Source organism: Rhinopithecus roxellana, chromosome 1 (genome assembly GCF_007565055.1).
Source record: "Rhinopithecus roxellana isolate Shanxi Qingling chromosome 1, ASM756505v1, whole genome shotgun sequence".
Taxonomy (NCBI): domain Eukaryota; kingdom Metazoa; phylum Chordata; class Mammalia; order Primates; family Cercopithecidae; genus Rhinopithecus; species Rhinopithecus roxellana.
This window is the reverse complement of record NC_044549.1, coordinates 59,785,848-59,813,754: the sequence shown is the minus strand read 5'-3', so window position 1 is coordinate 59,813,754 and position 27,907 is coordinate 59,785,848. Positions and strand designations below refer to the sequence as shown.

The window sequence follows — 27,907 nt, the reverse complement described above, 5'->3', positions numbered from 1 at the left end:
TCGCCGGCCCCGCCCCTCCCCACTTTCCCGGTCCCACTCCTCCCCGCCCCGCCGCGCAGGGGCACCTGGGAAGAGGCGGAGAACAATATGGCGGATGGCGAGGAGCCGTAAGTACCGGGGCTCTGCAGACGCGCAGGGCTGGGCTGGGTTGTGAGAGAGCGCGGCGGTGGGCGGTTGCCGCCGCCACCCGGGATCCCCTCACCCCCCCGTCCCGTCCCCTCGCCCCCCTCCCCTCGCGGCGCCCAGTGTGTAGCGCGATGCTGACCCTTCTTTTATTCTCTCTTTTAGGGAGAAGAAAAGAAGGAGAATAGAGGAGCTGCTGGCTGAGAAGTTAGTGCTGCCGGGAGGCCGGGGCCCTCTCCGGGGACCCCCGCCTCCCCCCACCCCAGGCCTAGGGGACCAGCCGCAGCGGGCCCGGGGGGCTGGGAGGGGGACACCCGGAGCGCAGGCCGCGCGGCCTCATCCCCTGATCCCCGTCCCGCAACCCCGGGGGCCTGGCGGGCCGCTCCCGGTCTCTGCCCGGTGCGGGCATCGGGGCCAGGCTGCACTGCCCCAGCTCCTGCAGGGGCCCTCTGGGGTGCCTGACGTAAAGATTTTGAGGAAGGACCCTTGTGCACTCCTCTTCCTCCATCCCAAATTGTCAGAGCCGTGACCCTGTGAAAAGGCAATCTACCTTAAACACACAGGAAAAGGACACGAGACCGTTTTGTGCCCTTTTGCAAACACTGAGACAGTAGTACTAATTGCAAACTTTTAATGATAACTCTACATGGCAGATATTGTACTAAGCACTCCAGTCATTTTGGCAAAATAATTGACTCTTAAAAGAGGTTGTTGACTTCAAACAGCCTATTTTTCCCTTTTACTACACACCCTATTTCTTATCAGATGCTTAGTTCTATGTTGGTGAGACAGATTTAATCGAAGTGTTTTCTAACCTGGCCAGCGCCACAAAATTTACTCCCCTCCCTGCCTGGGCGGGGAAAAAATACTCTTGTATTGGTTATGGTGAGTTTGTAATTTCCGTGCCAGTACCCAGTGGCAGTGCTTTAGTCTTTATGTATGTCCCTCAGACAGTTGAATTTCAGCTGCAAGAGGACTGGGATGACAAACTTAATTTCACATTCTTTCCTGCGTTTTATTTCCCTCCCACTTTTACATGAAATCACAATTAAACATTGCTTACCATACCATGTACTGTACTGAGTCCGCTATGTGATTCTCTCTCCTCATGGCCGAAAGAAGTAGCTATGAACGGCCTACAGATGAGGTTTATGGCTATGAGTAATCTGCTCAAGGTCACAGTGCTGTTGATTGTGGAACCCAACACAGCTCTGACATCAAACCTATGGTTTTTATTGCTAGGCAATACTTCTTGGTCCCTTTTGTAAAAATTGGGTATTACTAATATATTTGACGGTAGAAACTGTGGGGTTATAGGAAATTAGAAAATTAAAAATAACCACAGCCAAACGTGAATCTTACACGAAGTATAAAATAGATGCATTTTGTAGAGGAGTCCCACCTTACTCTGTTGTATGTTCGAAAAGGTTTCTAGATGCCTGTCTGTGGCATAATTGTAACCTAAAACTTTGTGTTTAGTGGCAAGAAAAGCCGCCTCACAGTATTAAGAGATTGTTTAATAAATTAGGACCTCTGCCAGGTGCGGTGGCCTCACGCCTGTAATCCCAGCACTTTGGGAGGCCGAGGTGGACGGATTGCTTGAGCTCAGGAGTTCCAGACCAGCTTGGGCAACATGGCGAAACCTGTCTGTACTAAAAATACAAAAATTAGCTGGGTATGGTGGCACGTACCTGTAGGCCCAGGTACTTGGAAGGCTGAGACAGGAGAATCGCTTGAGCCCAGGAGGGCAAGGCTGCAGTGAGCTGCAATCATGCCACTGCACTCCAGCCTGGGCAACACAGTGAGACTCTGTCTCAAAAAAAAAAAAAAAAAGAAAAAAAGAAAAAAAAAACCTCTATTTCTGAGAAAAGTGTGCGAAAATTCCTCGCATCAAAATGATTTTTATATTACACCTTTGAAAAGGACACATAAATATTAAATTTGCATCAGACACATAAGCATCAAAATTCTGAAAGTGTGACTTTTTTTCTTTGTTGTATCTCATATTTCCTAATGGCAAGTGTGTTGAAGCAACAGATTGAGGAAGTTTGCAGTGATTTTTTTTGTAAATACCAAATGTAGAGAAGTCAATTTCTCACATAGACCAATATCCTAAGTTGGACCTTGGATTTCTTTAGGAAACCAAAAACATGTAGACTGATTTATTTCATCCATTGGGTGAAATAAAAATAGAAACATGCAGTTCTTAACTTTAAATGGATTGTATAATAGGCAAGAAAAAATTTCAAAACATAAACATAATCACGTTGAATATTTCCCTTTTTATTTGAGCAGGTCTGGTGTGGTTACCTTTTCATTTGGGGATACCATAATAATTGTAGGTGTGCTTTTTTTCATACTGATCTTTGCAGCTGAATTTACTGTGTTCTGTGCAGAATGGCTGTTGATGGTGGGTGTGGGGACACTGGAGACTGGGAAGGTCGCTGGAACCATGTAAAGAAGTTCCTCGAGCGATCTGGACCCTTCACACACCCTGATTTCGAACCGAGCACTGAAGTGAGAAACGTTTATTTTTAAATAACTGCTCTAATAGTTTTATGTTTCAAAACTAATAGAATGCTTCCTTTTTAATTTGCTCTTACAATGAAAATACTAATAAAATTGTTTTGTGAAACTAAATTTTTCTTAAAATATGAAATGGAATATTCACAACTGATTTTGTTTGAATGACTATTTGAGTCTTCACATTTCTCATGTAATATAAGTTGAAAGTTTTCGTGAGAAAAATAACTTTATGACCTCATGTAAAAATTTAAAATTTTAGTTTAAAATGCTTTCTGAAACATACTCCCCTTTGGTAGTGCTGCTGTGAGAAATTAATTTTGATAGGAATATAGATGTGCTTATTTAAATTTTGGAATTTAGTTGGAATGAACATCTTAGCTTTGAGTATAATTAATTGCATGTTAAGAATTATGTGAGTACTAAATAATAGAGGCATAGAATTTTGGACTGATGGTGTCTTAAGGCAAGTGTTCAGTTATATGTGACTTATTTTTTTATTACAGGGTAGGGAAAAGTACTCTATAGCACATCTTTATGTCCTTTTGTATTTATAAAAAGATAATATTTTGAAATAGAAATATTGTGTTACTTCTATAAAATAACATGCAAACTCTTGATTTGGCCCAGTGTCTCATCTGAATAACTTTCTCCTTTAATGCTGGGCAGAACTGAAAGCATTACAAATTAAAAAAAAAGAAAAAAAGATTTGAAAGTATTAATTCTGTCTTTCTTTGAATAATACACCATATTTTCTTGTGCTTCTAAATTTTTTTTTTTTTTTGCCTGATAATTTAAGATTATTACTTCTGTTCAATGACTGTATTTCTGCTGATGAGGAATTGTCTATCTCATGTTTTGTGAGTTTTGCTCACTTTATTCAAAAGGAGATGTTGGCCAGGTAAGGTGTCTCATGCCTGTAATCCCAGCACTTTGGGAGGCCAAGGCGGGGAGATCACTTGAGCCCAAGAGTTCCAGACCACCCTGGACAACATAGAGAGAACCCATCTCTAAAAAAAAAAAAAAAATTAGCTGGCCATGATGATACATGTCTTTGGTTTCAGCTACTCAGGAGGCTGAGGTGGGAGGATTGCTTGACTGCATCTGGAGGTGGAGGCTGCACGGAGCTCTGATCATGCCACAGCACTCCAGCCTGGGTGACACAGTGAGACCCTGTCTCATAAAGAAAAAAAAACCAGCCGTTACTCTCCCCCTGTCCCCCCACCTGATGGAGTTTTGCTCTTGTTACCCAGGCTGGAATGCAATGGCACGATCTCGGCTCATGGTAACTTCTGTCTCAGCCTCCCGAGTAGCTGGGATTACAGGTGCCCACCATCACACCTAGCTAATTTTCTATATTTTTGGTAGAGACGGGGTTTCACCATGTTGGCCAGGCTGGTCTTTCCTGACCTCAGGTGATCCGCCCACCTTGACCTCCCGAAGGGCTGGGATTACAGGTATGAGCCACGGTGCCCAGCCCTGTTACTCTTTTTACCTTATTGTTTTAGTCCTTTAAAAACCTGGGGCAGTGCTTGATCCTCTGTTTTTTAAATTTTTAAACTTTTATATTTTTGGGAAGTCAGTTAAATAACCGAATTTGATGTTCTGTATCCCTTTTCAAAATTTAAAAAACAAACTAGAGATAGTTTTCCTTGTAAAAAATAGCCTTTTAATTTCATACAATAAAAGGCAGTGTAAAAACATTAACGGCTGGACACAGTGGCTCTTGCCTGTAATCCCAGCACTTTGGGAGGCCGAGGTGGGTGGATCACTTGAGGTCAGGAGTTCGAGACCAGCCTGGGCAACATGGTGAAACCCCATCTCTACTAAAAATATAGAAAATTAGCCAGGCATGGTAGTGCATGCCTGTAATCCCAGCTACTCGAGAAGCTGAGGCAGGAGAATCACCTGAATCTGGGAGGTGGAGGTTGCAGTGAGCTGAGATCATATCACTGCACTCCAGCCTGTGAGCTCCGTCTAAAAAAAAAAAAAAAATTAACGTTGAAACTTCTGAAATCATTAGAGTTTTAGAATTCCTGGTTCGATAGAATTCATAAATTTCAAATAATTGATCAAATACAAAGTCTGCTCTTTTTCCTAATTGCATTTTTTCATGGAAACATCAGAAACCATTTTAAAGTTTGTTGCTTTATTTATAGTCCTTGTGGTTATCACCCAGCTTTTAATATGCCTTTCCATTCTTTACAGTCTCTCCAGTTCTTGTTAGATACATGTAAAGTTCTAGTCATTGGAGCTGGCGGCTTAGGATGTGAGCTCCTGAAAAATCTGGTAATATATATATATGTATATATAAATACATATTTTTTTCTTCTTTGTGATAAGTAAACCTTACTTATCTGTCATACTAGGAAATTTCTTGTGATTATTAACCTTTACTCTTGAGCCTTTGTTAGATAAGTTTAGCATGTCAAATTCCAAACAGTAATTAAAATGGTAGAACTTTGGAACTTTTTAAATTCTAAAGCTCTCGCCTATAAAGTTAATGATAAAATTTCATACTTCCATTTTATTCTCGGATCTTTAACAAACAAATTTTGGTTCTTCCTGTGGCAAAACGCTCCTAACTTCAGTGAAGTAAATAACAAAACTGGTAATTCATATTTTAATGTATAGTTTCAAATAATTTATTATTTCTTTTGCTTCCCCAAATAACCCAGCTAGGTGGGTGAGGCATTGCCCAATTTTATATAGAGGGAGACATTGAGGTTTAAAAATGCTGACTTACTTGCTGAAGGTTTTCTGGGTTATAGCTATGTGCCTGGAATTGAATCGAGGTCATCAGTTCTTAGTTAACTGTTCTTTTTCAGTGAACCATTAGTTCATTATATGACCTAATAAGACAACTGTGGACACCTAAGATCTGGGAAAGCTAAACCTTTACTGAACTTATTTCCATATATTTGGAAATAAATTAAGTATACAATTTGATTTAATTAATTGGTTTCCTTGACATTTTCTAATCACAAAATAACTTTTCATAAATCTTCATGAGTTTATTTAACACAAATGAGTAGAGGCAGAATTGGTTTAGAGTTGTATGCTAGGCTTCTCATTGCTGTGTTGAAAAGTGGAAATGCTGGAATAGACTCTTTAGAACATAAAGCAGGTCACAGCCAGATGGAGGACCCTAATAATTGGCCAAGGGAGTTAAAGTTTAAATATAAATATAGCCACATTAGTTTTATTAAGAAACACTAATGTCACTTGAGTGAAGTTGTAAAAATTTAAATATACTTCACTGTATTTAGTGCCTTGCTGGGTTCTTTGGGGATTATATGTCATCATGGTCTCTGTCTTCAATGAATCTGAAGTTACTGGGGAGATAAATCTCACATGAAATGAATAGCAGTCTGTATGATATACTCTGTGGTGGGATGCCAAAATGACAGTACCATATCAAACATAAATACTCTAGCAGTGTGACAATCAAAGACTTAGAGAAGGAAAGGGTTTATGGAGGATGGGCATTGGTTTTTGTTAGGTATTATAAATGTACAAGTTTCCTAAAGCTTATTAAATTTTGAAGCCATTATTTGCAAATGTGATATTTACTAATTTTAAGTGTAAAATAATTGAAGATTAGATCTGAAGATTAGTCACCAAGCAACTTTAAGGAGTGGCCCTGTTCTTTATTACATTATAGTAATCTTTTACACAAAAGAAGAAAACTAAGGGTTTTCAATTTTACTCCTTGTTTTGCTTATTTAATTCATTGTAAGCCCCCTAAAGGCTCATTCTAACGAAAAAGAACATGATATTAGGCCAGGCACGGTGGCACACACCTGTAATTCCAGCACTTTGGGAGGCCGAGGCAGGTGTATCACAAGGTCAGGAGATTGAGACCATCCTGGCTAACACGGTGAAACCCTGTCTCTACTAAAAACTACAAAAAAAAAAAAATTAGCTGAGCGTGGTGGCAGGCGCCTGTAGTCCCAGCTCCTCGGGAGGCTGAAGCGAGAGAATGGCGTGAACCTGGGAGGCAGAGCTTGTAGTGAGCCCAGATCACACCGCTGCACTGCAGCCTGGGTGACAGAGCGAGACTGTGTCTCAAATAATAATAATAATAATAATAATAATAATAATAATAGTAATAATGGTTGAGCACATATTTATTGAGCCTCCTCCCCCATATGCCAAGCACCATTTTAGATGCTGAAGATACAGCATTGAACAAATAGAGATGTTTGCATTGGTGGGGCTCACATTTTAGTTGAATGAAAAAGTAAGTATATAGTATGTCAAATGGTGTGAAGGGAAAAGGTTTACAAAAAGGTACTGTTTGAGTACAAAGGTGAGCAAATGAGTCATACAGATATCTGTAGGAAGAATATTCTAGTTAGAGAGAATAGCAGGTACAAAGCTATGAAGTGGAGCACTCCTGTTTGTTCAAGGACTGCAAGATGGCTATCATAGCTAGAGCAGAAGTGGGTTGGGGGAGCATTTTTGGAGACCATATCAGAGAGATAATGGGAAATAGAGGAGCTTGGAGTGGATATCGCAAAAGACTTTGGAGGTTTTTGTAAGTGCTCTGGCTTTTACTCTGAGTCATGAAGTCACTGGAGAGATTTATGCAATGAGAGACTTGACTGACTTTTCACCTAGATCACTGAGGCTGATGCATTGAGAATAGACTAAGGGAAGAGCAGGGAGGGGGAAGAAACAGACTAATTAGAAGATTATTACAGTCCTCTAGACAAGAGACAATGTGACTTAGAACAGGATGGTAGCATTGGAGGTGGTGACAGGTGGTCAGATTATGAATATATTTTGAAGATGGAATCAACAGGATTAACTGATGGATTGGTGGTGTGCTGTGAGAGAAAGAGAGGAATCAAGGATGATACAACAAAGTTTTTGCTCTGGGGGCGGGCACCTGGAAAGATGGAGTTACTGCAATGAGGAAGATTTGGAAAAGAACAGATTTGGTTGTTGTGGTGAGCAAGAGTGATCAAGTTTGGTTTTGGAAACTGTTAAGTCTGAGATGTCTGCTAGATGGTCTGTATCTTATAAGATCATCTGAGATCACCAGAACAAAGCACAAGTCTGCTCCAAATTCTAGCCAGTAAAGTAGGAGGAAAACTGAATTAACTGGAAAGCAATTTTTAAAAAGTGTTCAAATTCTCATGAGTGTGGTGACCAAATGAAGAACATGTTTTAGGGTGGAGGAAGTGACCCACCCCACCTAATACCTCAGAAAGGTAAGGTCAGATAGACAGAATTGGTCATTGGAGTTAGCAACACGGAGGTTATTGGTGACTTGACAAGTACAGTTTCTGTGGAGTGGTTGGGGCTAAAGTTTGAGAACAGTCAGGACTTTGAAAGCACAAATATGGGTAAGTCTTAAAGATCTCTTGGTATATAAAGGGGTACAGAAAAATGGGGAAATTATTGTCAAGTTATTTGATCATCTAAGTAAACTGACCAAGACCAGAAAATTAATTAGTTATTGAGACTTATTTTTTTCATTTTTTTTGCATCTGCTGGTAAATTTGAATGTGGTTGTAGTGTTAGAATGCATGGCATTATTATTGAAACCTAACAGGTTTTTTGTTTTTTGCCTTTCCCTGCTTTTTAAATTGCTTGCTCTTCACTCAGTGTCTTTTAAGATATTCCTTTTACATATACAGTCTACCTATGTGTGTGTTTTTATATGTCTTATAATAGTTACCATTTCTGAATTGTGGCATGCTTAATGTTAAGTTAACTAAGATAAAGCTTGTAGGAATTGCTTTTAACAATTATTTTGAAAAAATAATAGCAAGCATAGTAAAATTAAAGTATCCATCAATAGCAGTGAAGCAACAAATTTTATAGATGTGTTTATGGAATTATATATATATATGTAAAATAGTTTTAATCTGTATAAATTTTGAGTTGTTCTCTTTTGGTTATAGATTATTTGAAACTGAGTGATTGTACACTTCTGACCTGTTCAAGAACTCTGAATTTTATATACCTGGCAAAGACTCTTTTTCAGCCATTGAATACAATTACACAGAATTTATTACTGGGAATTTGTAGACTTAAGACTACATTGAAAACAAATATTAACATTTTTAAATGTGAGGCAACTTCTGCTTAATTGGATTGTTTTTATTCCCACAGGCCTTGTCTGGTTTTAGACAGATTCATGTTATAGATATGGACACTATAGATGTTTCCAATCTAAATAGGCAGTTTTTATTTAGGTAAGTTTTAATATCTTAGTGGTTTTCTTTTTTTAAGCTCTGATAATCATTTGAACTTGTACATTGCAGTTTAATAATTTTTAAAAATGACTGAGAGGATAATACTAATTTTATTTTTAAAAAAACAAAACTACCACTCCCATTTTAGGTAAAGTTTTGTAAGAAAATTTCGGGCATCTTGGTGATAGTAGTTATGCAAACCAATACATGTTTTTGTTTTTTCAAAGAAGTCTCCTTCTAAAGGTTTATGTGATTTTTGGGAATATCCTCAGGTTAACTGTGCTCTGAAGAAAGGAAAGAACAGTAGCTCTTCCTCTAGTTGATGTCAGAAGAGAATACTGGCTGGAGTATTAGGCCCTAGTGAGAGATTGGCGGGGATTTGTGAGCCAAGGTTTGAATGGTGACTAGAGCAATAAAGTTGGGAAAGAGTTTGAGCTTTTCCTATAAGGGGAAAGAAAATGGAAAGTTGAGGAGAGAAAAACCAGAACCAGTTGGAGTGAAACAAAGAGGGATGGTTACCTTAGGCATATATGGAATATAGAGAACATCAAGGAGTGGTTTGTTAAAGATGAGTTTAAGAACATAAGTAGCGGCCAGGCATGGTCGCTTTTGCCTGTAATCCCAACACTGGGAGGCTGAGGTAAGAGGATTGCTTGAGCCCAAGAGGCAACAAAGGGAGACTTCGTCTCTACAAAAAAATTAAAAATTAGCCAGGTGTGGTGGTGTGCACCTGTGGTCCCAGCTGCATGGGAAGCTGAGGTGGGAGGATCGTTTGACCCCAGGATCTCGAGGCTGCAGTGACCTGTGTTTATGCCTCTGTAATCCAGTCTGGGCAACAAAGCAAGACCCCATCTCAATAAATAAATAAACAAACAAACAAATAAATAAATAAAACCCGAAAAACAAAAACTGAAGTAGGCCATGTATCCAGACATGAAGAAATGTTCATTCATGAATTTAGTATGTAATATTGAGGGGGTTTGAGTAGCTTAGGTAAAAGCGTGTATCTGTTAGTCAAAGGATACAGATACATAGAGATAAGGACTTTTATTTTCTCTCTCTAGTTAGTAAGGTAAGTTTGCATCTGTTACTGACAGTGCTCAAATTGTTCTGGGTATATAGGATAAAGTTGAGCTAGCAAAAAAGGTAACATTAAATTTTTGGATAGGCATAAAACCTCTGCATTATCTTTGTGGAAGATCTTAATGAGACTGAAGTATGGATTAAAATAAGTCAAGTTAATGAAGTGTAATTGCAGTGTGACCTTTATGTTTAACTCTTAAGCTTTATTTTTTGTTTGTTTCTTAACCCTTGAAATTTTCCTTCTCTATAGCAAAGTTTGTGGGCTCTGTCCAGCTTGTCAAATTTTGAGTTGTGAATGCTCTGAAAAAGATACCACTGAATTGATTGGTTACTGATACAGGCCATACCCTTTAATTTGTGGCTAAAATGGTTGAAGATGGTAATAATGATATGTAGCAAGTGCTTCTAAACTATCCATATTATTCCATTTAATCTCAACAACCTCAGGGTAGATTCTTGTGTTCAACATTGAATAATTTGGGCAGAGTGTCCTGCAAGGATGATGTGTGTGAAAGGCCATTTTATTGAGCTGGAGCAATCTGATCGCTTCATCCTGGGATGCTAAATTAACAAACAGTTCCCAGAAACCATCTAGGAGTTCTTTTGTTTGGGATCTGCTATAAAAGCACATAGAATATATTACTTAAAATAATCTTAGAAGTCTGCTTTATTCCTTTTACATACCTAAGGAGCTTTCTGTGTGCAGAGCCATTGAATGCAATACTGAAATTAAGTTATTTGATTTATGACAGGGCCTTTTCTATGTAAGTTAGTACAAAGTGAGGATAAAACATTTACCAAAAGTTTTGAATCAAAAAAGAACGGTGCTTTAATGGAGAGAAGAAAAATTGGCCTGGCACGGTTTCTTATGCCTGTAAGCACAGCACATTGGGAGACTGAGGTGGGTAGATCACTTGAGGTCAGAAGTTGGAGACCAGCCTGGCCAACATGGTGAAATCCCATGTCTGCTAAAAATACAAAAATTAGCCAGGTGTAGTGGCTCATGCCCTTAGTCCCAGCAATACTCTGAAGGCTGAGACAGGAGATTTGCTTGAACCTGGGAGGCAGAGGTTGCAGTGAGCTGAGATTGCGCCACTGCACTCCAGCCTGGGCAACAGAGCGAGACGATGTCTCAAAAAAAAAGAAAAATTGACATGCAAAAGTATTTTTCTTTGAAATTCCAGATTTTTTTTCTAATAAGCACACGATTTATTATTTTCATTTATTTTAAAAGTATTTACTCTGTGCTAGATATGAAGGAATATGAAGAGAGTACATGGTCACTTTCATCCAAATAATAGTCTAGTGGGTATGATAGACGTGTATATAACAAATATGTTATGAAAAAAGTAATAATGTTCTTATTATATATGTGGAGTGATTTCTCTGAGGAGAATATGGAAATATTAGGAAAGAAAATACCATTTGTATAGAACTTAGAGGAGGAAGTTCATATCCTTTCCTATCCATATGTGTGGTTATTGTTTAAGAGTGACCTTTTGAGGCTTTATATTTTCAGCTTCTTTGATATAATAGTAACATTTGCAATTTTATCTGACACTTTTGGAATTATTCTTTGTTTAAAAACATGGTACTGGGTGTGGTTTCTCACGCCTGTAACCCCAGCACTTTGGGAGGCTGAGGCGGGCGGATCACCTGAGCTCAGGAGTTCGAGACCAGCCTGACCAACATGGCTAAACGCTGTCTCTACTAAAAATACAATAATACAAAAATACAAAATACAAATACAAAATAGTATATTTTTATTTGTATATTTGTAAAAATACAAAAATACGAAAATAAAAATAGCTGGGCCTGGTGGCAGGCGCCTGTAATCTCAGCTACCTGGAGTTTGAGGCATGAGAATTGCTTGAACCTGGGAGGTGGAGGTTGCGGTGAACCGAGATCGTGCCACTGCACTCCAGCCTGGGCAACAGAGTGAGACTCCATCTCAAAAAGAAAAAAACATGGTTACAACTTCTTTTTTTTTTTTTCCATTTTATATAGGGTTCAGTGAGATGTTTTTTTCATGTAGCTTCTTAGGGGACACAAAATTTGCTGCTTAATCAGCACACACAGGAAGAAGGGGATAAATGAAGGTTCTTGCATCCCAAGGATGAATCTTATTGTGTATATTTCAGCCAAGACCTGCGGAGTAACACCATAAGGTTCTGAGCTCTAAGAGTGGGATAATTTTTTACAGTGGAAAGTGGCCAGGAATCATAGCATTATTATGCTTTATCTGGGAGGAAGAACACTGTTCAGATTTTCACTTAATTAAAGCAATACTTAATTAGACTTGTCATGTTAATTTGGACCGTCAGCAAGGGTTGACATTTAACGTTAAATGACCGTTTACCAAAAGTTATTACTGAAATCAAAATATTTAGGCAAAAATATTCCTTCTAAATTTCCTATAAGTAAACTTACTGTGAATTTATTTTTATGTTTGAAAATAAGTTATGTAGATCATATAGATTTATAATATGAATTATAATTTAAATATTTTTCCTGTAGGCCTAAAGATATTGGAAGACCTAAGGCTGAAGTTGCTGCAGAATTTCTAAATGACAGAGTTCCTAATTGCAATGTAGTTCCGTATCCTTTTGACAAAAAGAAAATTACTTAATTTTTAAAAGCTTTTTTCCTTAATTATAAGAGATATTTAACAGAGAATACAGATAAGCAAGAGGGAAAAAAAATCAGCAGTAGTAACTTTATTACTGAGATAACTGCTGGTAACATTTTGCTCTCTATTCTTCCAGTCTTTTCTTTATGGTTATATAAATATTTTTTGGGCCCTGATTTTTAACTTAAGTTTATAAAGCCTGTTTCATCATCTACTTTATTTTGCATTATTGCCCTTAATTTCAGTATCAATTACATATCTCCTTTCCTAGAGTGTAAATTCCTAGACTGGATCCAATTAATCTTTGTTTCCTTATAGTAGCAGACAGAGTAGACAGTCAATATAGTATTAGCCAAATGGAAGCTACTTCAGAGTAAATTTATTTTTACAATAAATATGTCTTTAAAAAGGAGTATTTACACTGTAGTTTGAATTTAGATCTGGAGAACTTTTGGCATTTTATAGAAAGTCAGAAGATGTGATTTCTATGTAGAAAGTACCACAGAATACAAAATCAACATACCAGTGAACTTGTGAAAACTAACGTTAAATACAATGCCATTTACAAGTGCTTACAAAGAAAAATAAATGCTTAGATGTAAACTAACAAGCTAAGTAAGATTTATATCGTGAAAAACTACAAACTGCTGATGAAAGAAATCAAAGCAAATCTAAATAAATGGAGAGATAGTCCATCTTCAAAGATTGGAAGATTAAATATAGTAAAGATGTCATTTCTCTGTAAGTTTGTATATATGTATATACCATAGTTTCTATTAAAATCCCAGCAAAATTGTCGATACAGATGATCTTCTTCTAAAATTTACATAGAAAAACAAAGGAATACCTACTACAATTCCGAAAAAGAAAGTGGGAGGAATCACTATCCAAATTGTAGACTTATTATATAGCTATAATAATCCAGACTCAGTGGCATTATCAGAGGGATATATAGATGACTAGAACAGAATAGGGAAGCGAGAAATAGCCCCATATAAGTATGGCCAATTTGTTTTTGATAAAGATGCAAAACAGTTCAATAGAAGAAGCATAGTCTTTAACAAATCGTACTGGAGCAATTTCATATCCATAGGCAAAAGATGAATTTTGACCTAAACATCTTATACAAAATTAACTCAAAATGGATTATAGGTATAAATATAAAATGTAAAATGGGCCAGGCGTGGTGGTTCATCCTGTAATCCCACACTTTGGGAGGCCAAGGTGGGTGGATCACTTGAGGTCAGGAGTTCGAGATCAACCTGGGCAACATGGTGAAACCCCATCTCTACTAAAAATACAAAAATTAGCCGGGCACAGTGGCGTGTGCCTGTAATCCCAGCTACTCAGGAGGCTGAGGTGGAAGAATCGCTTGACCCTGGGAGGCTGAGGTTGCAGTGAGCTGAAATCGCACCACTGCACCCCAGCCTGGGTGACAGAGTGAGACTCCATTTCAAAACAAACAAACAAACAAAAAAAAAACCCATAAAATGATAGAACTTCAGGGTTTGGTGGAGAGTGCTTAGGCCACATCAAAAGCAAGACCTGTAAAAGGTGGGGCATGGTGGGGCAGATCACTGAGGAAGCAGTGAGCTTTTGTCATACCACTACAGAGTCCTGGCTGTTGGGGAGGCTAAGGTGGGAGGATTGCTTGAGACTAGGAGTTTGAGGCTATAGTAGGCTGTGGTCATACTGGGAATAGCCACTGTATCCCAGCCTGGGCATGAGGTAGTGAGACATCATCTCTAAAAACTTAAAATAATTTTGTGTAAAAGCATGACCCATACAGGGAAAAAATTGCTACAATGAACTTCATCAGAATTAAAAACTTGCTCTGTGAAAGACCGTCTTAAAGGGATGAAGAAAAGCCACAGACTGGAGAAAATACTTGTAAAGCATCTGACAGAGGACCCATATCTAGAATGCATAATGAACTCTAGAAACTCAACAGTAAAAAAAAATTCAATTAGAAAATACGGTGGCTCAAGCCTGTAATCCCAGCACTTTGGGAGGCCGAGACGGGTGGATCACGAGGTCAGGAGATCGAGACTATCCTGGCTAACACCGTGAAACCCCGTCTCTGCTAAAAAAAAAAAAAATACAAAAAACTAGCCGGGCGAGGTGGCGGGCGCCTGTAGTCCCAGCTCCTCGGGAGGCTGAGGCAGGAGAATGGCTTAAACCCGGGAGGCGGAGCTTGCAGTGAGCTGAGATCCGGCCACTGCACTCCAGCCTGGGCGATAGAGCGAGACTCCATCTCAAAAAAAAAAAAAAAAAAAAAGAAAATAGACAAAAGATAGGAAGAGATATTTTACTAAAAAGGATGACAAAAAGCACATGAAAAGATGTTTCACGTCAAACTAAGACCACCATGAGCTATACTCTTATACAGCTATTAGACTAAAAAAAAAAGCCAGTGTCAAAAGGTCGTATACTACATGATTCTATTTATATAATATTCTTGAAATTACAGAATTATAGAGATGGCTGGGTGTGGTGGTTCAGGCCTGTAATTCCAGCACTTTGGGAGGCTGAGGCGGGAAGATCACTTGAGCCTGGTTTGAGACCAGCCTAGGCAACAAATGAGACCCTATTTCTGTAAAAACTAGAAAAATTAGCTGGGCATGGTGGCACATGCCTGTAGTCCCCGCTACTTAGGGGGCTGAGGTAGGAGGATCAGTTAAGCCCAGGATGTGGAGGCTGCAGTGAGCTTTGATTGTGCCACTGCACTGTAGCCTGGGTGACAGAGTGAGACCTTGTCTCAGAAAAAAAAAAATATATAGAGAGAGATGGAGCACAGATTAGTGGTTACCAGGGACTAGGCATGGAGGCGAGGAATGGTCTGACTGACTGTAAAGACATAGCAAGAGAGAGATCTTTGTTGTGGTAGAATAGTTATGTGTGTTGCCTGGGGTGGTGGTTACACAAATCTATGTGTTTTTAAATGACAGAATTATAAACACACATTGTACCAATGTTCTGTTCATGGTTTTGGTACTGTACTATAGTAAGATGTAACTGGGAAAGGTGCATGGTACCTACCTATACTGTCTATGCAAGTTACTGTGAATCTATATTATTTCAAAATAAAGAGCTTAAAAATGCAAATACAGGCTCCTGTAGGGAAAAAGGAAGAATTGAGTTGGTGGGGGTGGGTTGGTTAGTTGGGGGCACTCAGTTTGTCTATCCCCATTATGTGGGTCTGGGAAACTTTGGGTATTTTCTAGAAATCCAGATTAGATTTCTTAGTCTGACTCTTGGGTCCCTGATTGCCATTCCTCCATTGTTTGCATTGTTTCTTTTTTGACCTCTTTGTAGCTGTAGCTTCGGTCTCCTGCTTGCCTAGTATTCAAAGGGAATAGAGGTCTGAATGGCTGAGGGCTAGAATGGAAATTATTGTTCATAGCTTTATTTGTAGGCAAGAATTAAAAATCTAGAGGAAGCATGGATTGTCCCTTTTTTCTCTGTATTGCTTTTAAAAAATTTATAGTGGACTATCTTAACTTTAGAGAAGTAGCATAATTTATAAATTATTAAACAATTGCTCCATTCATTAGAAAAATTAAAACAAGTTTTTGCGCACATGTGCTATTAAAACGTTAAGTGCTATATTGACCCACCCACAGTCAATTTTGAATGGGGTTTCCTTTTTAGCCTCCAGGGATGGGAAGACTGGCAAGGGTTTGGTAGGGTAACTTGAAAACTGAGTTAAATGAGAAAGGTAGAAAAAATTCATACTTTGTCTCCTCCCCATAAAAAATAAGAACAGTAAAATCTTTACCAACTGAAAAAGCTTTGAAATTTTGTGTATGTTAAAAAGATGAGCTTTGCAGTAACTCTTAAAATCACCTAGCAAATAGGAACTATAATGTGCATCTTTCCTTCACTGAAACATTGATTGCATCTCTTCTTGATGCTGATGATTGAAGATACACATTCTGCTTTCCTGGGACTTATGGTTTTATATAAAAATCAAAGCAAGGTAGAAAGTATACCTCCTACCAAGGGCATATATATAATGATATGGGGGTTCAGGAATGAGAAAAAGTAAGTAGTTAGGGGAGGAATGGCAGAAAAGTTTTGTCAGAAAGGAGAGTTGTGTTCATTTAGTCAGATTCCTTGAATTCCACTGATGTGAACATTGATTACTTATTTCTTGTTTTAAATATACACAGTGTGTTCCTTATGGCATTGTCAAATTCATTTTAGAAATTAAAACTTAGCTGCTTAAGTTCCTTTACTTATATTCAGACATTTCAACAAGATTCAAGATTTTAACGACACTTTCTATCGACGTAAGTTTTTTACTTGAAATTAAATGCTCACTAGATTCTTACAATTTTTTAGTTGGTAGCTGTTCGAATATTGCTAGCTATTTGAAGGCTATTTCTTCACTTGCTTTCCTCTCTCGCAGTTGGCTTTTCAGTAATGTTGCTGATAGACTGAAAAGAGAGTGCTAGTTTTAGCTGACATGACTAGCTACAATTTTCTTTGCTAACCTGAATGAGAGTTCACTCAAGGGATAGGAACTCTGAGAGCGTATGTGGGATTACAATAAAAAGTGCTTATGGTTTTTTGTTTGTTTCTTAGAAAGTGCAAATTATTTTTTGCAAGTGATTTTTTTTATTAGTAAACTTTATTTTTTAGGACAGTTTTATGTTCACAACAAAATTGAACAGAAAATTTTTGAAAACTTGGGTTCTCATAGAGCTTCCTTTTCCCACAAACACACGACCTTCCTAATCAACATCCTGCACCAGAGTGGTACATTTGTTGCAGCTGATGAATCTACATTGAAAGATCATCATGCAACTGCATATTTAAAAACTAAAGTTGCTTTTTTTTTTTTTTTTTGTAGAATTTCATATTATTGTATGTGGACTGGACTCTATCATTGCCAGAAGATGGATAAATGGCATGCTGGTAAAGACTGGTTTTGTTATAGTTCTCTGAAGTTCTTGCTGCTGTGCTTTACATCCCCAAAATTAGAATTGATATCATATTTTTGAAAAATCACGAGTTTAATTTTGAATTAAGTATATTTACTTCATTGTTTATTACCAATCATTGGTTTTCAGGTGAAGACACAAATTGTTAGTATTATAATCCCTTGATTTGATACATGTGATATTCAATAGCACAACCGACTCATAGGATTACTTGAAAGCATATTTCTTCTTTTGAATTCTTATCCCCTTTTCCTTTAAAGCCCTTCAAATTGTTTTCCTAGATATCTCTTCTAAATTATGAAGATGGTGTCTTAGATCCAAGCTCCATTGTCCCTTTGATAGATGGGGGGACAGAAGGTTTTAAAGGAAATGCCCGGGTGATTCTGCCTGGAATGACTGCTTGTATCGAATGCACGCTGGAACTTTATCCACCACAGGTAATCAAAAAAGCACCTGTATTTCTTTTATAGTATCTTGGCGTGGAATTAGGGATTAATTATTAAGTCTAGTTAATATTTAGGATTTTTAATTAGAGGTAGCTGTATTTTAAAAATTACAGTAAGAAGAAAGATAAAATATGAAATTCTGCTCTATTTGAGGAAAGATACGAACCGAGTACTTTGTTTTGATACTATTCTGTTTTCATACTTTATTTGTATTTTTTATTTGGGGAGTAGATATCAAGTAGAATTACAAAGCTGTATATTGATGTCGAGCTGTAATCTATGTGGTTTTCACCTGTATTTATTTCGGGGAAATAAAGATACCAGGGATGAGAATGATCTTTCCAAGGATGGGGCTTTTTGATTTACATACCCATTTTAAAGAACAGTTGAAATTTTGAATAATAAATGTAAACAATTTTGAGTATTCACTTAGGATTCACTTAACTCTGAATTTGCTTTTGTTTTGGTTTGTTTTATACTTAAATATTAGGTAAACATAACAAGGTCTTCATATTTGAGAATCTGTTCAGTATTTTTCTTCTCATAGCCTAACAAAGCTTAAATTTTATATACCTTGTAAATGTAAGGCAAACCTGTCTTTATAGGCACGTCAACCTAAGTGAAGTGACTCAGATAATCTATATTAGTTTGAGAGGCATTTTTAATGGTATACAATATTTTGAGTTGAAACAAATTATATGAAACTGTTAAGAACTAGATCATAACTGGAAGTTGCATTTTAAAATAATTCATCATTTAAAATTCACTAAAAAGGACAAACTGTGGTTTTAGGTTAATTTTCCCATGTGCACCATTGCATCTATGCCCAGGCTACCAGAACACTGTATTGAGTATGTAAGGATGTTGCAGTGGCCTAAGGAGCAGCCTTTTGGAGGTAATAAACCTAATTTAATAATCTAGGATTACATAAAATATGTATTTTTTCTATATTATTCCTTTGGATAATTTCATTAAAAACATATTGTTTTGTGATTACATATTCCTGTCTTTTCTCTCTCTCTCTCTCTCCCTCTCTCTCTCTCTCTCTCTCTCTTCCTTTTTTTTTTTTTTAAACAGAAGGGGTTCCATTAGATGGAGATGATCCTGAACATATACAATGGATTTTCCAAAAATCCCTAGAGAGAGCATCACAATATAATATTAGGGGTGTTACGTATAGACTCACTCAAGGTAAGTCAGCGAATTGTCATGAATTATGATGTTGGGATGACTTAGGGCTGGGATGCTTTCAGGAGAATAATTGGTAAGTGAGTTTAGACAGTACCGTCCACTTGAAGTTCAGTAAAGGTACCGTGTAATTCATAGTACTTATTAGCTAGGGGGAATTTAATAAAATTACTGAATCTTATTTACATAGGCTGTAAGTCATCCAAGTCAAACTGTCCACTTTATCTTCCACTGAATTCATCACCTCCTAGAGACAGTCTATTTCACATTTGGACAGGACTATTAGACAAGTTTCTATATATTGAACAGAAATTGTCTTCAGGCCAGCTGCAGTGGCTCATACCTGTAATCCCAGCACTTTGGGAGGCTGAGGCGGGTGGATCACCTGAGGTCAGGAGTTCGAGACCAGTCTGACCAACATGGCAAAACCCTGTCTCTACTAAAAACACAAAATTAGCTGGGTGTGGTGGTGCATGCCTGTAATCCCAGCTACTCAGAAAGCTGAGGCAGGAGAATCACTTGAACCCAGAAAGCCGAGGTTTCAATGAGCCTGAGATTGCGCCATTGCATTCCAGCCCGGGCAACAAGAACAAAACCTCGTCTCAAAAAAACAAGCAAACAAAAAAATGGAAATCGTCTTCGGTTTGGTTTGAGTGTTGTCTCAGTACCATATACAATCTAATTCCCTTTTAAGTAATAACTTTTAACATATTGAGGACAGTGATCACATCCTTTGCACATTTTTGTCAGTGCCATAAACCTCCCTAGTTACTTCCTTTAACCCTGTATTAGTTCATAAAGGAATAATTGAGACTGGGTAATTTATTAAGGAAAGAGATTTATTTGACTTATGGTTCTGCAGGCTGTGTGAGCATGGCACCAACATCTACTTGGCTTCTGGTAAGACCTCAGGAAGCTTTTACTCATGGTGAAAGCTAAGGGAGATGGCAAGGCATGTCATATGACAGTAGAGGGAGCAAGAGAGAGAGGAGGGAATACCAGGCTTCTTTTAACAACCAGCTCTTGCGTGAACTTAATATTGCAGGGAGCGCATCAAGCCATGCATGTGGCATCTGCCCTAATGGTCCAAACACCTCCCACTAGGCCCCACCTCCAACACTGGGGATCACATTTCAGTATGAGATTTGGAGGGGACAAATACCCAAGCTATATCCTACCCTTTGATAAGTTGTACAGCTTCAGATTCTCATGTTGTTTTTCTCTAATCATATTCCAGCTATCCATATTGGTTAACTGGAATATAGTTAGAGAAAACAACTTTTCCTAATTGTTCAGGCCAGCATGCAGCATGATGCGACTGGTCTTATTTTAGATAATAGACTTCTGATAACTGATGCAGTCTTAAAGGAGAGCAGGTATTTATGTTATTGTTTGTTCGTTGTTTACATTGATGCTATACTTTCGATTCTTTGATGTTACTAGCCACTGAAAGCTGGATGTTTTGTCCACATATGCAATTGCTAAGCCACATCTGCCTGTTATAAACTTGGCAGTTTGGAGAGTGTCTTTTTTTTTTTTCTTAATATCCAAGTCTAGGTCCTTGCAAATATATTCTTAAAATTCAACCTGCTTTTCTCTCTTTGTATGTATTCTGCTAACTTACCTGGTGTTTCTAGCTTCCTGTTTTGATAATTATATCTTTCATTTCTTTTTCAAATAATTGATTAAAAATTGTAATAAGACTGAACTGTCTGAGAACAGACATCTGAATCATACTTCTGGCCAGGACCTTTTAGGTTTATCTCATTCTGTTCATCAGACCTTCTTGAGTACTTTGTATTTCTTTATCTTGTTCACAAGGATGTCATGAAAAACCTTTCCAGATCCTCTGCTGAAGCCTCGGTATACTATCTTTTGCATTTTCCTGAGTTGCTAAGCTAGTCATAGTAGCCAAATGAGGCTACTCCAACATGATTTGTCTAGTAATCAGTCATGCTCAATTGTAGTGATCAATGTTTCCAATCTAGTTACAGTTTCCTTTTTTAGAATTTTGCCCAAGATCATTACCAAGTTCACCAGAACGAGCTTTGTCTTCTTTTTGAAAATCTGCCATTTCTCTCCTGTGATTGTTTCCTTATATTTACTGATCTCGTAACATCATTTTAAAATTCCATTTTATACTTACTCCTTGTTGCCCTCTGCATTCTCACTACGCTGACCTGCTTTGTGTTTCTTGAACACACCAAGTTCATTTGTACCTTAGAGCTTTAATACTCCCCGGTTCCTTTCCTTGGATCCCCTCAGGCTGACTCCTCATCTCTTAGGTGTCTGCTTAACTAGTTTTCCTAATCATTCAACCTGAAATGACTTCTGAGCCATTCACCATTCTATTTTTTTGGTAATTGCTCAGAACTAATTAATGGTAGCCTCATTCTCCTATGCAAAGAATATTTCATACTTACACTATCTTACATCCTTGCCCCAGGACCAGGACCATTGCCATTGTTGTTGACAAACAGCTTTTTCCTCAGGTCATTGCATGGCTGTATCTTTCTCATGGCTTAGGTTTCAGCTCAAATTGTCACCTCTCCAAGGAGGCCTTCCTGACTATTCTGTCTAATGGGCTGCATCCTTCATTCTCACTCTAACACATACCTCATTTTCTTCATAGAACCCTTCAATATCTGAGATGTTCCAAGTATTTACTTTTGTGTTATCTCCCCACCAAAATGAAATCACTATACTAGCAGATACTTTTTTTTCACTGCTACTATGCACAACACCTAGAACGGTGTCTGCAGCATGTGTTACACATATTTGCTACTTGTTAGAATTCACAAATGAATTACAGTGTGTTCTAATCAGGAACTGTAAACTCCCCATTTTAATATGTAATCTCATTCATCCTTCTTTACCTTTTACCAGGGCTTGGTGTGCACTTTCTAGCCTGATGAATGAGGGCCTCAACAAGGAGTACAGAAAGAGAACTGGAAGTGAAGTTGCACAAGCCCGTGGTTCTATCTATTCTGTGATTTTCCCCCTTGTTCTCAGTGTAACAGAAAGTTACCTTTCTGCCCACTCTAGCTTTTTTTGGTCAAAGGGCAGGGGTATGGGTGGCAGGGGTTGGAGAAAGAGGGGAGTCCTTACCATTTTGGCAATGTTCTTACTGGGCAGCATCTCTTATACTCTTCACTGTTTGTGACTACCACTTCCTCCTTTCAGTACATCCTGCTACATGTGGTTCACTGGAGAACTTTCCAGTTTAACCATCATGCAGTTTATCTCTTTTTAAATTTCCTCTTCTCCAAAACTATAATCATATGGTCACAGTTAACTTTTTAAAAAAGTTTTCCAGCCTTCATAACTGTATTTCTTTCATGGCTTCTTAACTACTGGCTGTTTTTCCTTAAGTTTTTGAAACCTGCCTATGCTTGGAGTCTTGGGAACACATCTTATAGTGCTTCCTCACACTCTTGAGATAATATGGCTACTTTTTCCTGAAGTTTTTGTCTTCTAAAATGAACAATTCAAATATAGTTTTAAAATGGAGTATTTATTTTGTACTTTTTTTTTTTTGTTGAGACAGAGTCTCGCTCTGTCGCCCAGGCTGGAGTGCAGTGGCTGGATCTCAGCTCACTGCAAGCTCGGCCTCCCGGGTTTACGCCATTCTCCTGCCTCAGCCTCCCAAGTAGCTGGGACTACAGGCGCCCGCCACCTCGCCCGGCTAGTTTTTTGTATTTTTTTTAGTAGAGATGGGGTTTCACTGTGTTAGCCAGGATGGTCTCGATCTCCTGACCTCGTGATCCGCCCGTCTCGGCCTCCCAAAGTGCTGGGATTACAGGCTTGAGCCACCGCGCCCGGCCTATTTTGTACTTTTAAAAAATGGTTTAAGGTGGAGCTTTGTTTATTCCTAATACATGAATAATACTGATGTGAAAAATGTGGGATTGAAGTAGAGAACTGTATTTAATATTTTGTGTAGCCTCGGTTGTAAAAGATAATAAAGGGCAGCGTTTCTTTTTTTGTGAATGTTTGTGAATCAAATGACTGAAACTGTTATAGGAATAATTAGATAACACTTATTCTTCATGGTGTATCAGTTAATATCTGTGTTCATATACCATCCCCACCTCTTGCTAAGTATATAGCTGTGGATAAATTATTAAATTTCTCTCAGTCTCACTTTTCTTATGTTTAAAATCAGAGTAATTAACATGAGGATGTTATTAAAATTAAATAATATCTTATTTAGTCTTTACATTGTGCCTGGAACATAGTAAATACTCTAAATTGTTAACTATTATGATGTTATTGTTTCACCTTTCTGTAGTACTTACTTGAGAGAGTTTTCTTTGCTACAGTAGCTTAAGATTCTGAATTTACTACAAAATGATGGGGATGTGAAAGATTGTTTCATGGTTAAATTTATTTTCTGGCTTGAAAGTCTGAAAAATCAAGTTTTAGAAAATGGTATTTAATAATCATGCCTTCTAATTTAAGAGAACTCTTTCATTTTAAAGAGATGACCATATTTTAATTGATATATTTTTTCAGGGGTAGTAAAAAGAATCATTCCTGCAGTAGCTTCCACAAATGCCGTCATTGCAGGTGAGGAAAAAAGGGCCATCACTTAGTTTATTTTGCTTCCTTTAGTTTTTGACGTTGCTGCAGCTTTTTTGTGTTGTAGGAATTTGATATCTTCTTGGATGGGTTGTGTGACTAAGCTGTCGAAAAAGAACTAGCTATTAGACTTTGCATATTTTTTGTCTTACGTTATATCTTAAGTTCTCTGCAGTCGAGACATTTTAGTTCCATTTATTTGAAGCAGGCTGTTTATTAATCTGATAATCAAGAAAAACATGTAATGTTACTCTATTACTTGAATCACACAAAACAAATATAAAATTTGTTACTTTCTCAGTTTTAAAAAATTGGAATATATCTTTTTTAATGAAGAGCCAATGTAAATTTATCTGTTCTGATTTATAACTGACTTTTAACATGCCTAATTTCCATTGAGTTAAAGAACCTGTATTTTCTCCCCCCTTCAGCTGTGTGTGCCACTGAGGTTTTTAAAATAGCCACAAGGTAATGGGTTTCATTTTTAATATGTATGTAAATCTATGTTTTGACTTGGTTCAATTGTATAAAGATGAACATTTTTTCATTACAGTGCATACATTCCCTTGAATAATTACTTAGTGTTCAATGATGTAGATGGGCTGTATACATACACATTTGAAGCAGAAAGAAAGGTTAGTAGTATTAAGAACACATTTTTGATCATGCGTATTTTGATTTTTTTAGAAATTTGAACAAAGTCACCCATACATTTTCTAACTTCCAGAACTCTACTTATTATGTATCTTTTGCTTTATAGCCTGAAATAACTCTATAACAAAGTAATTTAAAAGAAATGGTCTATTATGAAAAGCCAGGCTTTAAAGCATAAAAATTTTTTCATAGGAAATATGCATGATTATAAAACAACCTGATTTTTATTTTATTGTTCATAAAGAGACTAGTATTGGTACATGTGCTGCTGTAATTTGTTGTGTATTATGTGTGTAGGAAAACTGCCCAGCTTGTAGCCAGCTTCCTCAAAATATTCAGTTTTCTCCATCAGCTAAACTACAGGAGGTTTTGGATTATCTAACCAATAGTGCTTCTCTGTGAGTATTGTAGATTTTTGTTATGTCGTAACATCATCTTTGTGATTTTTGAAACCTTAGAAACATTATCTTTTGATAAAAATGATGTTTGATACTTCTCTCTCATCATAATCTTCAGGCAAATGAAATCTCCAGCCATCACAGCCACTCTAGAGGGAAAAAATAGAACACTTTATTTACAGGTTATAAATGTGTATTTTTAATTTTTTTCAGAAAATTATATCAAGTTTTATTTTACTTTAATGTGTCTTACATTAAAATAATTTTGTTTTCTAGTCGGTAACCTCTATTGAAGAACGAACAAGGCCAAATCTCTCCAAAACATTGAAAGGTATTTTAAATAGGGTATTTACTAATTTTTTTTTTTTCTTTTCTCTCTTTTTGGTGAAAGTAATCAGTGCTTGTTCTAGATTTCCTCTTAATGCCTTGTATATGGTCAGGTAATAATTATAACTTTAGACATTAATAGAATTAATTGCTCTTTTAGTAGAATATTTTAAAATCTCTAAGATATGAAATATTACTTTGATTAAAGAGGATTGGATTTTCATGTTTTTCTAGACCATAATACTCTATAGTTTGTTTATGTGTGTATTATCCTTTCTGTTGAGATTTTTTTGCTTGTATTAATTATATTTTTTCTGTTTTAGAATTGGGGCTCGTTGATGGACAAGAACTGGCGGTTGCTGATGTCACCACCCCACAGACTGTACTATTCAAACTTCATTTTACTTCTTAAGGAAAATCTCCACATAATAGAAAACTTATGGAAATAATATACTTTGTGGATGCTAAGAAGTTTAATTGTTGTTATTTTTAGCAATAGCTGTTGCTGCGATTTGTCTTTTTTTATATAATGAACCACTCTTTTTTAACTTTGTAACTTGCCCTTGAAGACAGAATTTTGGTGTTGGTGCTTGTAAGCATTTTTGTTAATAATATGAGAAATGATACCTGGAGAGAGAGATTATGAGCAAATGTATTGCTTCTTTTAGAGGAGGAGGCATACACCCTCTTTTGTGTGAATTTTGTTATTATGGTCAAAGAATGCATTCCTAGTTTTCATTTGAGCACCCAAATACACAAAAGATTGTCCCTTTAAAGAAAATAAAGAATTAAGTTTTAAATAACATTAAATTTTACAATCCGACATCTGGAGTATATTGAACATAGGCTATTTCTTGGTTTAATACTCATTTAATTGTGGCCATCCAAATGAATATTATTGCAGAATTTATCTTGTCCATAATAATTTGTAAATGGTGTTATAGCTGAATACCTGTGCATGAAAATGGGTAATATTTTCATCTGTTTACTTGTAGTGCCATAGAGGCCAATATGCACAATATTAACTAATGCCAAGACATGGCTGTTTAAAAAATTTAATGTTCAAACAGTTATCACTGATGCTTTTGCACTATTTATTAATAAAATCATATATTGTGTACTTCTTTCACTGAAGTTTTTAAAAGTACATTGAGGGTAATCATTAGTTCCATGGTAATATAGGAATAATTTTTAAATGTGTAGCAGAATTACATCAAATTTTTATTTCTCTTAATACTTTTGCTACAACAATTTCTATAGTAAAAATTTACTGGTTTAATTTAACTTGCTGTATCAATAATATAATTTTTTTTTGTTTTGGAGACAGTTTCACTCTTGTTGCCCAGGCTGGAGTGCAATGGTGTGACCTCAGCTCACTGCAACCACTGCCTCCCCGGTTCAGGCGATTCTCCTGCCTCAGCCTCCTGAGTAACTGGGATGACAGGCGCCTGCCACCATGCACAGCTAATTTTTTGTATTTTTAGTAGGGATGGGGTTTCATCATATTGGCCAGGCTGGTCTCGAACTCCTGACCTCAGGTGATCCACCCGCCTCGGCTTCCCAAAGTGCTGGTCAGTGCATGAGCCACCATGCCTGACCATGTTTTTGTTTCTTTTAGTGAATAAAACTTGAAACAAAATTAAGCACAAATACTAAAAAAGTAGGTGCTAGTATTTTAATATGATAACAAGTATGTGTTCTCATTCCTTGTTTTTGACTTAGAAGGCAGTTTTCTGTTCAGATATTCTTTGGTTACTTATGTGTCACTCAAGTTTTCATTAATCTTTCTAGCTACAAATTGACAAATAAGTTAAATTTATATGCTCTACCTGAAAAGTTACAGATGTAGCCTACAATTTTGAAAGTGAAGGAACTAAAATTTAACACCATATAGGTGCTATAATAATTCTCAAAGTAGCATTGTAAGAAGGTGACTATCTCCATCTGAGAGCTGAATAAATAGTTTTAGATGGTTTAGGTAGGTTATTTAGCCAAAGCTGTACAATTAGAAGTCTTGGAACTGTAATTGTATAGCTAATTTCAACCCGAATCTGCCCCAAATCTCCTCTGCAAACTAGCTCTTTGAAAGTACTTGAGTTACTTAGTACTACTTGTGTAAATGACTAAATTGTTAGTTTTAACATGCAAATTTTTATTATAGTTAGACAAAATTATTGGAAGATGATTATAACTTCTTAAGGGGTTCAATCTGATTTTTTAAAAGAAAAATAATTCTTCTTTGCAGAGTTCCTTGCAGTGAGGTAAAATATTCAAATATGGGAGGCAGGCGTATGAGGTAAATAACCACAGCAGGGAGGGTGTAATAAGATGAGTGATAGGGGTCTGTGGCAAACTGGAGTGAGTGAAAATTATTGGTGACCACTCTAGCTGACTATTCCCATGCTTGGTATTCATATTTTTCAAAAGCAGCTGGAAATCTAGATTTTTGAATGAAGTCTGGCTTTTAAATGTTGATAGGATTTTGTCTTTAACTTGGGCTCAAACCAAATATAGCTGCAGACTGGATTAGGAAGGTTTTTTTAAGGTATTTTTCCATGTCCAAATGTTTGAAGAGAATGCACACAGAAAAGGTTATATTTTAAATAATATGTACAGTGCACATTGTAAGGTTAATAGCTTTAGTGCTTCCTAGGTGTCTTAGTTCATTTGGACTGTTGTAACAAATTCCCATAAACTGGGTGGCTTATAAGCAGCAAAAATTTATTTCTTAAGCGTTCTAGAGGCTGAGAAGTCCAAGATAAGGAGCCGGCAGAGTTGGTGTCTGGTGAGGGCTGCTCTT

General features: G+C 37.1%; 1 protein-coding gene across 4 annotated transcripts; it reads left to right on the top strand.

Moving 5' to 3' along the window:
- Positions 1–38: 38 nt before the first annotated feature.
- Positions 39–26,227, top strand: UBA3 (ubiquitin like modifier activating enzyme 3). 4 transcript variants are annotated; one of them, XM_010383045.2, is made up of 18 exons: positions 39–107; positions 289–330; positions 2,520–2,640; positions 4,855–4,935; positions 8,773–8,855; positions 12,456–12,536; positions 16,816–16,859; positions 17,423–17,487; positions 17,795–17,950; positions 18,752–18,854; positions 19,037–19,150; positions 23,663–23,716; positions 24,160–24,196; positions 24,282–24,363; positions 24,680–24,780; positions 24,899–24,962; positions 25,057–25,111; positions 25,431–26,227. In XM_010383045.2, exons 1-18 carry the CDS (start codon positions 88–90, stop codon positions 25,517–25,519), a joined length of 1,392 nt encoding a protein of 463 aa, XP_010381347.1. In that variant the 5' UTR covers positions 39–87; the 3' UTR covers positions 25,520–26,227. The 4 variants fall into 4 exon arrangements, with proteins under 4 accessions (XP_010381347.1, XP_010381349.1, XP_010381348.1 ...); XM_010383047.2 differs by lacking the exon at positions 4,855–4,935 and having other exon boundaries at positions 43–107; XM_010383046.2 differs by lacking the exon at positions 289–330 and having other exon boundaries at positions 60–107; positions 25,431–25,912.
- Positions 26,228–27,907: the final 1,680 nt, after the last annotated feature.

Coding starts and splice junctions, on each gene's coding strand:
- UBA3 (XM_010383045.2), top strand. CDS start 88: ATGGCGGATGGCGAGGAGCC. Junction 17,951..18,751: donor TGGAACTTTATCCACCACAG/GTAATCAAAAAA, acceptor CTGTGGTTTTAG/GTTAATTTTCCCATGTGCAC. Junction 24,197..24,281: donor GTTTTTAAAATAGCCACAAG/GTAATGGGTTTC, acceptor TTTTCATTACAG/TGCATACATTCCCTTGAATA.